At 41.3% G+C, this 14,462-nt stretch overlaps 1 protein-coding gene across 2 annotated transcripts in view; it reads left to right on the plus strand.

The window, feature by feature from the left end:
- The window catches only part of fam171a1 (family with sequence similarity 171 member A1), a 293,547-nt gene that overhangs the window by 28,995 nt on the left and 250,090 nt on the right, over positions 1–14,462 (plus strand). For both annotated transcript variants that reach the window (XR_013962944.1, XM_080746672.1), the window contains exon 2: positions 6,089–6,316. Coding sequence is in view for 1 of the 2 variants with exons in the window: in XM_080746672.1 (XP_080602798.1) it covers positions 6,089–6,316 (228 nt within the window). In the remaining variant the exon portion in view is untranslated. The remainder of the gene's footprint in view (positions 1–6,088; positions 6,317–14,462) is intronic.

A 14,462-nucleotide genomic window follows, 5' to 3' on the forward strand; every position in this document is an offset into this window, starting at 1 on the left:
ATTGCAGTATTGATACTTTTACTTAAAGGAGTAGTTCACCCCCAAAATGAGTAGTTAACCCCTAAAATGACTTTTTTCTATCGTTTACTCACCCCATGGATACTTGAGTTCAACAATATTTATTTGTTTTTGTCGCATTCCTAAGCCGATAATTTGATTGTAATAAATGTACCCCTATTGATTCCGGACGGAAACCCAAATGCATTTGGGTCTCCATCCGGAATCAATGGGCCTACCAAGAGTCCCCTCAAATTATTGGCTTAGGAATGCGACAAAAACTAACTATGGAACTCAAGTCTCCATGGGGTGATTAATCGATACAAAAAAAGTCATTTTGGGGGTGAACTAGACATTTTGGGGGTGAACTACTCCCTAAGTACAAAATGGGAGTGCTTTTGCCACCACTGCTATGCATGAACATGAAAGCAGTGATGAAAGTGTTGAGAGCGTGGATGTGATGTTCAAGAGGCCCAGAGGAGCAGCGCTGTGATAACAGCACTGTGTGTGTCTGTGTTTGTGTTCCATCTCCACTATGTCGTTGCGGTCCTCCGGAAACCTCGTATGTCCAAAGCAATGGAACCTGTATTCCAATGGACGCGATGTATATGCCTGTCACAATTATTTCATAATCGTCTAATCGCAATTATTTGACATCACAATTATTTTGTCATAATCGTCAAATAGTGGAACTAGCAGATCTACAAGCTCACAACGCGTCGCATCGCGGAAATAAGCAGATCTACAAGCTCACAACGGGGCGGCATAGCTGAATGGTTAGGGAGCCCGCCTGGGGAACCAGAGCCCCTGGTTGTCCCAGGTTCGATTCCAGGCCAGGGTAGCAATGTTGATGTGTGTCCCTGAGCAAGACTCTTAACCCCTAATTGCTCAAGCGCTCCTTGTGGGCAGCGAATCAGCTGGGTTGGGCTGAAAATACTGAATTTCAATTTCCCTTGCAGGAGGAAATGGGTATCTATTATTATTATGTCGTATCGGAAATAGCAGATCTACAAGCTCACAATGCATTTGTGAGCTTAGTTGTGGATCGGCTACTTCCACTATCAATGTTCTTTTTAAAGTGTAAAGTTGTCAAATATGTCATCAATTTCTTTTTATATTTAGGTTATGTGTCATATCTGCCATGTGCAACATCAAAGCCTAAAAATCTGACAAATGACAAAAACACAATTAAATCGTTAATCGCAATTATTTGAGTGACAGTTAATCATCATGTGAAATGTCATCATTGTGACAGCCCTGCCCTATTATGTAGTTATTATTTTGCTCTTGCTACAATTTCTTTCATTGGTTAAAGATTAATAAAACACACAGGCACACTCCTGACACACTTAAAGCGGCACTATGCAACTTTTTTTGTGAAAAGAATTGAATAGAATGAATAGTAATTTTGTCCAATATAACTTAAAGGACCGGTTCACCTCTGGAACAACCAGATCTTATTTTAATGTTGTTTGGGACAAGATCAACACAATCCTGAGTAATTTTTTGTGTTCAATCTGTGTTTTTAGATATTTTAGTATTTCAGCATGCTACAACTGGTCATATGATGCTTTGTAGCATGATATTGCATCATCTATTGCACCATATGATGCAAAATGCATCATATGACCAGTTGTAGCATGCTGAAATACTAAAATATCTAAAAACACAGATTGAACACAAAAAATAACTCAGGATTGTGTTGATTGTGTCCCAAACACAATGGTGGTGTATTTTATCTCCCTTCTCTTCTATTGACATGAATTTTGACCTGATGCTCGAGATTCAATGCATCCCCCCCTGAGCAAGCAGGCTGGCTCTATTGGCTCAATGGTTAAAAGGAAATTGCACTTGCGCAGTAAACCGTGTTCACATGCCTTAACCACTAACTTGAAAAAAGAAAAAAAAAAAGCCACAGCACTGTTGTGAGCTCGTCGGATCTGCAATTTTTGCTACTTTTGTGTGACACTGTAGCATGACGAATATAGTAATTTAAATATAAAAAAAATATATATCAAAGTTAAAATATGGAGATACAAGGTTTGTGCCCGACGACGGCGACGCGCTTGTACATGCCGTCGTTTCCTCGTCCTGTTCCAAGGCTTCTTTGACAGAGGGGAATATCCCATTGTTTAGGAGGGGAAATGCCATTGGCCAGCGTCCAGGAAACAGTGAGGTGTCCGTCCTGTTGTGATTGGCTGGCGAGACGGGGCCTTAGACTGCTCACGGAATGGTTTTAAAGTGATTTGACATTGCACAACATTGGAAAGACCCTCTTTTATAATGTTTGTGTAAGTGTTGTGAATGATCATTAACCCTAGATTAGAACAATAACCCTATTTCTTCTTACACCATCGCTGATGATTCCATAACAAATATTTCTCATCAAAATACATTAAAGTAAAAGGACAATACATGGCAACTTGAGGTACTCTTCTTTAACATTCCTGAAGGTACCCAAGGACCCACCCAACTCGGACACCAGCAATATTATGAAAATCACATACACATAATGGAGTTGGTGTTATAGGGTTACAACAGGTAACGATAAATCAGTTCTAATGTCTCATTTATATGAGGTTGTCGTGTGCCAAAAATATCAGATCTACAAGCTCACAATGTGACACATTGTGACATAGGCCTATATTACCAGTAAGTCTCCCTAATCGTTGCATACACAAACTTTAGAAGGTTTAGAAGTCGTAGCCAATCATAGACAGGGCTAACGGTGTAAAAACCTGATTAAAGGGTGTACCAAACTTTTCTCAATTGATTCTTATGTATTTTTTCCTGTAGAATCCATTTCTGCAATATACATTTTTATATCGCGCATAATTAATGAGATAATTAGCATTTTTGACTAATTATGCTAATTATCTCATTAATTATGCACAATACAACAATATACTTTTCAGAAATGGATTCTACGGGAAGAATTACATAAAGATCAACTGAGAAAAGTGTGGTAAACCCTTTTATCAATTTTTGATGAATTCTTTCCTGTTCTTTCTGCCCATGTGTCAAATTATTTGTAACATGGGTGGAAATGACAGGACAAACCCTATTTAAAAAATTATAAAAGGGTTTACCAAACTTTTCTCTGTTGATTCTTATGTATTTTTTCCTGTAGAATCCATTTCTGCAATATACATTTTTGTATTGTGCATCATTAATGAGTTAATTAGCATATTTGAAGCATATTTGACATATGAGGGGAAATAACACGAAAAACCTATAACAATTTGATAAAAGGGTTTAACAAACTTTACTCAGTTGATCCTTGTGTATTTTTTCCTGTACAATCCATTTCTGCTATGTACATTTTTGTATTGTGCATATGTAATGAGATAATTAGCATATTTGACACATCGGTGGAAATAACAGGGCAAACCCTATATCAATTCTTTCAATGGACTACAGTACTGTAACGAGTACAGTAGAGTACAGTAAGTTACAGTACAGTAAGGTACGGTACAGTACAGTACAGTAAGGTACAGTACTGTAAGGTACAGTAGAGTATAGTACAGTAAGATACAGTACAGCAAAGTACAGTACAGTAGGTTACAGTACAGTAAGGTACGGTACAGTACAGTACAGTAAGGTACAGTACTGTAAGGTACAGTAGAGTATAGTACAGTAAGATACAGTACAGCAAAGTACAGTAGAGTACAGTACAGTAAGATACAGTACAGCAAGGTACAGTAGACTACAGTACAGTAAGGTACAGTAGAGTACAGTAAGGTAAAGTAGAGTACAGTACAGTAAAGTACAGCAGAGTACAGTAAAGTACAGTACAGTAAAGTACAGTAAAGTACAGTAGAGTACAGTTGAGTACAGTACAGTAAGGTAAAGTACAGTAAGGTACAGTAGTGTACAGTCAAGTACAGTACATTAAATTACAGTAAAGTACAGTAAGGTACAGTACAGTACAGTACAGTACACACAGGGTATAGCTGCTCAGATTCACCGCTCCACTACCCTACCTTACTGTACTTTACCTTACTGTACCTTACTGCGCTGTACTGTACTGTACCTTACTGTACTGTACTTCGCAGTACTCTACTGTACCTTACTGTACTGTACTTGACTGTACCTTACTGCACTTTACCTTACTGTACTGTACTCAATTGTACTCTACTGCACTTTACTGTACTTTACTGTACTCTGCTATACCTTACTGTTCTGTACTCTACTGTACTTTACTGTACTTTACTGTACTCTGCTGTACCTTACTGTACTGTACTCTACTGTACCGTGCCGTACCGTATTGTACTGTACTGTACCTTACTGTACTGTACTTTAATGTACTCTACTGTACCTAAGAGTACTGTAGTCCATTAAAAGAATTGTTATAGGGTTTGCCCTGTTATTTCCACCGATGTGTCAAATATGCTAATTATCTAATTATATATGCACAATACAAAAATGTACATGGCAGAAATGGATTCTAGAGGGGAAAATACATAAGGATCAACTGAGAAAGGTTTGTTAAACCCTTTTATCAAATTGTTATAGGGTTTGCCCTGTTATTTCCGCCCATGTGTCAAATATGCTAATTATCTCATTAATGATGCACAATACAAAAATGTATATTGCAGAAATGGATTCTACAGGAAAAAATACATAAGAATCAACTGAGAAAAGTTTGTTAAACCCCTTTATCAAATTGTTATAGGTTTTTCCTGTCGTTTCCCCTCATATGTCAAATATGCTTCAAATATGCTAATTAACTCATTAATGATGCACAATACAAAAATGTATATTGCAGAAATGGATTCTACAGGAAAAAATACATAAGAATCAACAGAGAAAAGTTTGGTAAACCCTTTTATCATTTTTTAAATAGGGTTTGTCCTGTCATTTCCACCCATGTTACAAATAATTTGACACATGGGCAGAAAGAACGGGAAAGAATTCATCAAAAATTGATAAAAGGGTCTACCACACTTTTCTCAGCTGACCTTCATGTAATTCTTCCCGTAGAATCCATTTCTGCAAAGTATATTGTTGTATTGTGCATAATTAATGAGATAATTAGCATAATTAGTCAAAAATGCTAATTATCTCATTAATTATGCGCGATATAAAAATGTATATTGCAGAAATGGATTCTACAGGAAAAAATACATAAGAATCAATTGAGAAAAGTTTGGTACACCCTTTAATCAGGTTTTTACACCGTTAGCCCTGTCTATCAGGAGGGAATATGGGTAATGGGACAGATCCATGTTGAATTTAGAGATACTGTGTGCCGCTTTGCGTGATTTTAAGCCAAAATCTGTAGGAGCATTGTCCAAAAATGTGTTTTGCAAGAATCGGCCTCATGGTGGCGCTAGAAGAGGGCCATGTGAGAAATTAGGGGTGGAGGTTGTGGTTTGGCAGCCAAGGAGTGTGTTTGCAAAGTTTGGCATGGATAGGGCCTATGTTATAATCATTATGTCATGAAGCAGTTAAGCCTGCTCTCTGAATTGCAGGTAAAAATCATATTTATTTGACCGATTTCACCCATGAAAGATCTCTAAATTCTTCTTCCCTTCTCAGTATTTATTTATTTGTTGTCACCATATACCAGGGGTGGGCAACTTTGATGATGGTGAGGGCCACTATATTTCCACCTTCACTCCAGAGGGCCACATTGCATATTGCTACGTCCTATGTACTTTGTCATTCTAGTATCTCATACAAAATAAGCAAAAATAGCAGATCTACAAGCTCAAAGCGCATCGCAGCGCGATGCTTTTTGAACTTGTAGATCGGCCATTTTTGCTTTTTGAATTGGAAAGCATTTAGTTATATACTCATGTTATCTTTATGAACCTAAATACAAATACGTTGGACATACTGTAAAAGAAGACATTTTAATACTACTATACTAGTTATTAAGCTACTAATATAGACTGACGGAATTAAAGCAGGTCATGTTTGGAATTGTAACAGCTGAAATCAATAATATATCAGTATTCCGCATTAAGTGAAGGTGGGGGCCGCATGTGGCCCCCGGGCCGCCAGTTGCCCATGTATGCCATATACGGTATATCCATCCTAACCTGTTTACAACTCTCTCTCTCTCTCTCTCTCTCCCTCCCTCCAGAGGTGACTCTGAAGGTTCACCTGAGCGACGCCACCACCCATCAGCCCCTGGGAGGAGCCACGGTGGAGCTGTTTGCCAACCACACCTCCGTCACCGCCGAGACCTCCGCTGCCGACGGCAACGCCTACCTCCGCTTCCCCTACCGGCTGGGGATGCCGCTGGTCGTCACGGCAACCAAGCAGGGCTACGTCCCCAACTCCGCCCCCTGGAGCCCCGACAGGCTGCCCGGTAGGACTCGAGCTTTTAACCATCTAAGCCCGAACGCAAATCTGTGTCCCTTTAGATTTGAGGAACAAAGAAGGTAGCTCGCACTCACGTTTTTGGTTGCTCCAAATTTTTATGGTCAAGCAGCAAAAAATAAACGTTTTGACCGGTTAAGGTCTTCTTCAGTATACTGCAGAAGACCTTAACCGAAACGTTTTTTTTTTTTTACTGCTTGACAATACAAAATATGGACATGACTGACATCATAGACCACATGAGATTGACACAGTATGTCAATGTATGGGCATAAAAGGGACAAAGACGGAATTAGGGATGTGCGCGTGTATTCGGTTATCCGACTAAACGGTTTGTAAACCACTATTCGTTTTGAAAATACAATTCGATTATTCTGTTAAATATATTTTTAATTATTGAGATATTTACTTTATTAAACATTTAAATTCTGCGCCCATATTACTGTCTTGTCTTAATAAAATGTTACTTTTTAACAAGCAAATTAAGCATTCCCTTGGTTGATTTGCGGAGCATGACTGTCTGTGTCACAGTCTGACTGTTGCGCGCTGTGGTCAGTGGTCGCGCTGACCTGCAGTGAGTGTGCATGGCACTGCACGCAGCCACACACCAAGCAGGCTGTCCGCTGCGCGAGTAAATTAATGGCAATTAAGCGACGTGTATCTTAAAGATACTGGATGTGAATCACTCGTTACCTCGAGTAGGATAGCCTGCACGCTGCATCTGTGATCCGGTCCATGAATTAATCCATATTTTGGGGTGAGAACAAGCCAAGGAGAATGCTTAATCATACATAGGCTGAGAATGGAATACCATTATGTAGCTAACTTTGCAGAGAACAGAGCTGTTGCTCAGTTAGTATAGTGACTCCAGTCAGACAGACATCAGCTGTTGTAGCGACCAAGAGACTGATGCGCTAATTATTGATCTGACCTAGATTCACGCAATGACGTAATTGTTTAATTTGAGTAAGATTTCAATATTATATAACAATTTTAAAAGGCTTTTATATACTCTTGATACTTTTTTCAAACGAGGTTTGCCCTAATAGATCGAAGTGCTCAGTTCTGGCTATTTTCTGTGTGAAATTACAATAAAAAAAAAATAATAATACATTTCGAATAGTCGAATATTCGTTTTCAAAATTGTCGTGTACACGTCAGTGAAATTAGTCGCTAGGAACATCCCTAGACGGAATGGTTAGGCTTGGACAGCGTCAAAAAATGAACCGGGGCGAGATTTAAGCGTCCGCCGTTGACGTTGGCAGTGGATCACCCTTCATTAATTAAAACGGGAGCGTTCCCAGCGTTGACGCGACGTTCGACGTGCCCGGTGGAGCCGGGGGGGTAAGCACCGCTCAAATATGGCTTGAATAAGGACTGACAGATAGAGACAAATATGGGCATGAGATTTTTTTTCAACCCAGTGTCAATTGTCTAATGTAATCCTGGGTGCTACACACCCTCTGCCAACCTGGGGAGAGCAACGGACTGACCTCATGCTTCCTTCTACGCATGAGGAGGCCGAGCTGCTTCTTTTCACCTGACTGGGGAGTTTCCACGGTAGGACGTAGCGGCATCGAAGGAACACGTTATTCCAACCAGATCCTTTCCCCGCCATCTGGCGCCCCAGCTAGCCAGGGGGAGGAAATATAGAGACGGGGGCAGACTTCCATTCAGAAACACTCCCACTGAGGTTAGGGGTTAGGTTAGGTTTAGGTGACACCTTCTTTTAGAATAATGGAAGTCTATCTCAACAAATCAATTTGTGCTATTTTATACTTGCAAAGAATGTGAAAATGGCAGATCTAAAAGCCCAGATTTTTTTTTGTCTAATAAAGACATCCTCAAAATAGGCATTGATTATTATTATTATTTTATATATTTTTTTTTATTTTTGTATCAATGTGTTTTCTTTATATGTCAATAGTGTATGTAAATATGATGATTGACTGGGAAATAACTTCATATAATGAGCCAGAGATCCTGAACAGAAAACACCCAGCCAGGCTTTATAGTGGGAAAAAGTAAAAGGCTAAACTGCTAAACTAGCTCATTAGTGCTGAGTGTGGTCCTTTATGTGTGTGTGTGTGTGTGTGTGTGTGTGTGTGTGTGTGTGTGTGTGTGTGTGCGCGCGCGTGTGTGTGTGTGTGTGTGTGTGTGTGTGTGTGTGTGTGTGTGTGTGTGTGTGTGTGTGAGAGAGCACCAGGTGTGTGAGCTAATAAGTGGAGTGCTCCATTACTAATTTATTACAATAGATGCCAACACCCAGCAAGGGGGTTGCTTAAGCCCTCTGTTACACACACACACACACACACACACACACACACACACACACACACACCACACAAAAGGCATCCCTAGAGGCAATACTGTGGGAAATCCTGATTGTGTGTGTGTATCATTTGGTTTTTGAGGGTTAGTGTGTGTGTGCACACACGCAAGCATGGCATTGTGTTGGTGTATATGTGACGTCTGGGTGTGTGTGTGTGCGTGCGCGTGCATGGCATTGTGTTGGTGTGTTTTGAGGTTTAGAGTATGTGTGTGCGTGCAATCCGTGCATGCATACATGGCATTGTGTGTTTTGAGGGTATATATGACGCGTGTGTGCGTGCATGCATGCATGGCATTGTGTAGAGGTGTGTATGTGCATGGCATTGTGTTGGTGGGTTTGAGGGTTGGCGTGCAGTGTGTGTGTGCGTGCACGGCATTGTGTCAGTGTGTGTTGAGGGATTGATTCAAAGAGGCAGTGGAACGTCGGCCAATTGGATTAACACACTTACCAGCTCTGAACAATGGAGGAGCAGAGAGGAAGGAGGGATGAGAGGAGGAGGGCACACGCTGTGTCCCTGTCCCACATACTGGACACACACACACACACACACACACACACACACACACACACACACACACACACACACACACACACACACACACACACAGGGAGGCAGAGAGAGAGACAGAGACAGTCAGACAGACAGACAGACTGACTGACTGACTGACAGACAGACAGATGGATAGACAGACAGGGTTGTATTTTGATTGTCCTAAGTACCATTTCTTATGCCTTAACTTAAATGCCTGTCCATAGTGTCTCCTACCACCGAACCTTTCGTTGGAGCGTTCCGACTTTCCGACGTGCAGCTTTCCGAACTCTAATTCGGGGTAATGCTTCGGGGTAATTATCCGTGCATGACCCATGCACATCGTGCACATTAAAAGGTAAGATTCTAATGATTCTGGCAGTGGAAGACATTGGAGATTTTAATGCTTGGCAACAAAGACGTTAAGTTAAGGCATAAGAGCTGGTACTTAAGACAATCAAAATAGAGCCCATAGAGTCAGACATACAGACAGAAATACAGTCAGAAACACATACACAGGAATTCAGACACATACAGAGAGAATCAGACACAGAGACGGTGTCCTACATAGACAAGACACACAGGACAGAAAGCACTTTTTTAAGTTTTGTTTATGTGCTTGTATGCCTTATTGATAGGACAGCAGACTGACAGGAAATGGGGAGAGACACGCAGCAAAGGTCGTCAGGAACGGGATTCGAACCCGCAACACGCTGTCACGCATCCAAGCCTTTGTGTTATGCGCCTGGACCGTTAGGCCAGCGGGCGCCCCGACAGAAAGCACTTTGAATGGCTGGTGACATCACAGGCAGCGAAAAAAAAACTTTCGCAGGGATGGCGTTTTTTTTTCTTCGTCGGATTTTAGGCTGTCACTGTGCCAAAACGAACAGATCTATACAAGCTGACAACGGCAACCCCAAGAATGCAGGTTTTCAAAGTGGGCTATTGGTACAGGCATTCTAGGGTTTAACCTTGAACAAATTGCAACACAAACTCTTTCAACTTTTTTTGTTTCATAAATATGTTAGTAATAACATATCAAAAGTCCTAAGAAATCCAAGTGGTGGAACATAGTGAAAAATGCTGAAATAGGTGATGTCCCAATTCCCCATTGACGCCCATGTTAAAAAATGATTTGTGGATGTTTTCTTAGCTGTTGTCCAAAGAAAAGGTTCAATACTTTCCAGAATTACCTAGAAACTGTGTTGGATGCAGTAAATTGATTGTTCAAAGGGGAATTGTTAATATTATAGTCATTTTGTGAGAAAAAAGGGACAAACCTCACCCAAGAGAAAATCAGAAATATGGTTTATGAATGCAATAAAAGGTACAACTATAAACACAACATTATACAAAACTTTAAAGTTATAAAAGCAATGTTGTCAGTATATTTAAACTATTCATCATCATCATCATCATCAGTTTCAATCAGACATGTCTTTGCAGTTTGCACATGCAACAGAGCAGTCAATGCCATGCTTCTTGCAAGTGCACCTCAGACTACTGCAGTCTGTCTTACAGGTTCATCTGATGACCTGTAGCAGTTCCTGTGGAGATGGAGGTATGTCTGTCTGGACAGGGACAAGCCCCCCATCATTCTCTTCGCATCCCCATTCTTGCGGCAGGAGCTCACATGCAGTTCCCTTCCACTGGTAGTACACACGGATACTGTGATACGTTGCTGCTGCAGCTGTAGGTGGCAGACTCTCTGGCTTTACAGCTTGAGATGTGCTAGTAGCCACCTTCTCACAAAAGCGATTGTATTTGAGATACAAACAGTCAAGACCCTCCCCAGACTTCCCATTGTACAGCCAAACCAATGCCTTCTTTCCTGCTGAAACAACCTCTGCTGTTGATGCTGACTGTTTGTCAAACACTGAGCTTGCTCACGGAAGTCATTGATGGTTGTGATTTTTTTGAGGGGAGCTGCTTTCCCAATGCCATAAAGCCGGGAGGTAGTGTCACACCCAGCTACTGCGTGGATGAAGAGAATGTGATTGCACACACTGGGACCCAGTTGTTGTTTCAGAGATTTGATGTTCCAGACATGTGGCTTCTTCACACTCTTTTTTGGCTCAGGTTTGAAGATGAGGTTGTGTGACTTGAGGTCAGCATGGTAGATGAGGAGGATGAGCAGATCTGTGTCATCACCAATGACCACAGTATTTGTTGTGGTTGCAGATTCCACTGCTTTTTGTACTATGAGGAGATCAGCATCTCCTGGGGCATGGTGTGTCTGACAGTTCTGTGTCTGTAGGTGACCACTGAGCATGTTGATGAACTGCTGTTTGTTTGTGTTGTTTGCAAGGAACTCGTCTTTTTGCATTGTAACAGGCAAGTACTCATCTATGGTCACGGTTGCTCCAGTCCTCCCACCTGCTCGCCTACAGTAGGTGTGTCATGTCTTTGGTGGATGTGCCCTCATATCCATCGAACACAACAACTGCCTCTCCATAGTGTTTTGTGACATACTCGCCATACCGCTTGCATGTGTCCATGTAAGTGGATCCACGTGTCCATGGGATGTGCTGAATAAGTGCTCCACCATCCAACACATGCTGAACAGGGCCTGTGACTTCTGAAAGGTCAGGTGTATGGAGTGCCCAGATGGCCTCAGCTAGCACTGGCTTATGTGGCTGTCGAAGCATCAGGGAGGTGTCAAACAGTGCTGGAGGATGACTACACAGCTCATATTTAAACACTGATGGCAGGTCTTGTGACGCTTTTGCAGCAATTGTGAGTCGCTGGAAAAGTAGATGAGGGTCCATGTGCACTGCTTCGCATCAATCTTCAAAGCAGATTTTGTCCTCATGGTGATTGCCTGATCCTTCTTTTTAAATGAATACTCAGCTGCATCCTGTCCATCCATGTTGGCTAAGATGGTGTTTCCGATGGCCTTTGCTGCATCGACATTCAAGGCGAGCAGGTGTGAGGACTGGAGCAACCGTGACCATAGATGAGTACTTGGCTGTTACAATGCAAAAAGACGAGTTCCTTGCAAACAACACAACAAACAGCAGTTCATCAACATGCTCAGTGGTCACCTACAGACACAGAACTCTCAGACACACCATGCCCCAGGAGATGCTGATCTCCGCATAGTACAAAAAGCAGTGGAATCTGCAACCACAACAAATACTGTGATCATTGGTGATGACACAGATCTGCTCATCCTCCTCATCTACTATGCTGACCTCAAGTCACACAACCTCATCTTCAAACCTGAGCAAGAATGGGGATGGGAAGAGAATGATGGGGGGCTTGTCCCTGTCCAGACAGACATACCTCCAGCTCCACAGGAACTGCTACATGTCATCAGATGCACCTGTAAGACTGCAGTAGTCTGAGGTGCACTTGCAAGAAGCATGGCATTGACTGCTCTGTTGCATGTGCAAACTGCAAAGACAAGAGGTGTGCAAACACATGTCTGATTGAAACTGATGATGATGATTATGATGATGATGAATAGTTTAAATATAATGACAACATTGCTTTTATAACTTTAAGGTTTTGTATAATGTTGTGTTTATAGTTGTACCTTTTATTGCATTCATAAACCATATTTCCGATTTTCTCTTGGGTGAAGTTTGTCCCTTTTTTCTCACAAAATGGCTATAATATTAACAATTTCCCTTTGAACAATCAATTTACTGCATCCAACACAGTTTCTAGGTAATTCTGGAAAGTATTGAACCTTTTCTTTGGACAACAGCTAAGAAAACATCCATAAATCAATTTTTAACATGGGCGTCAATGGGGAATTGGGACATCACCTATTTCAGCATTTTTCACTATGTTCCACCACTTGGATTTCTTAGGACTTTTGATATGTTATTACTAACATATTTATGAAACAAAAAAAGTTGAAAGAGTTTGTGTTGCAGTTTGTTCAAGGTTGGCCCATTTTTTTTCTTAGATTGCCTGTACTATATGCAGCCTCCAGGGAGGGCGACACGGGGTGCCAGCGGGGCCAGGCGGAAAGGGAAGAAAAACTAAAGAAATCATAAAGATATATGTATATAATTGTATTCTTTTTATACAATTATTTACCAGTTACAATTTCAACATTTCCCAATAAGGGGCCACAGCCATTGGCTATGGCTATTTGGGGGTACTTGGCATGGAGCCCCCCCCAGTGTTTCCCCTAGGCAGAAGCTGAAGGAGTGGGGGGAGAGTTGCGGGGAGCGGCATATCGTTCGCACACAGCGCGGCATGCAGGCGAAAAAAATCCGTGTTTTTCAGGTTGGGTGTGTTTGCGCGATTCTAACTCGGTTAAAAAATAAATATATAGATTTGTATTTTATAACAACATTGGCCATCATCTTCTGATCTTTATTTTATTATCATCAACATTTGCCATCATCTTCAGTTTCAAAGTGCTTTATTTACACATACAAACTTAAATAACCTAAGTAAGTTCTGTTGTCAGATTTGTCAGGAGGAATAAACAACCAGGTCTATGAAAACAAGACCAAAATAAGTGAATATAGGCCACATGAGGACTTTAAACCTAAATACTTCCGCTATTTGAAAATAGCCGATCTACAAGCTCACAAGCAACCACCAGGGGCGTCACAAGGGGGGGAAAGTGGGACTGAGTTACTAGGGCCCAAGGTGGAGGGGCCTTAATTATTTTATACTTTAGCAATCGAAAAATAGCAGATAGGCCTATACAAGCTCACAGCACGCTGCGAGCTTGTAGATCTGCTATTTTTGGAAAGTTGTGAAAATGGGTGCAAATCTTTGAAAATATGTATTTCTTAACATTTGTAACTCATATTTTGCTTCTGGGGGGTCCCTGGAAATATTTTGAGATGGCGGTCCGTGGCCAAATTCATATAATTTTGGGGGTCCTCCACATGAAAAGGTTTGAGCACCACTGACACTCCCCCTATGAAGAACATTAATGGGAGGCCCACAGTGAATCCTTGTACCCAGGGCCCAGAATTTGGTGCCCTGGCAACCACCATTATTTACAAGCAACTTTACAGAAATAAGAGCCCAAAATGGCTTATAATAGTCAGATTTGGCAACACTGCATGGTATTTCATCCAAACTAGCCCAACATGGCTTATATTATCAGACCTGGCAACTGCATGTTGTCATTTTCTCCACACACTGTAGGCTAGGTTGCTTGCTAACAGTCAGAGAGTCGGACACAAACTGCACATTTAGCCACAGACAACCACAAACTACACCACTCTAAAATCATTATCAATACATTTTTAAATGAATCTTGAGAAATGTACAGCTAAGCTGTAATGAATGGGACAA

The sequence above is a fragment of the Nannobrachium achirus genome (genome assembly GCF_963921795.1).
Source record: "Nannobrachium achirus genome assembly, chromosome: 2".
NCBI lineage: Eukaryota > Metazoa > Chordata > Actinopteri > Myctophiformes > Myctophidae > Nannobrachium > Nannobrachium achirus.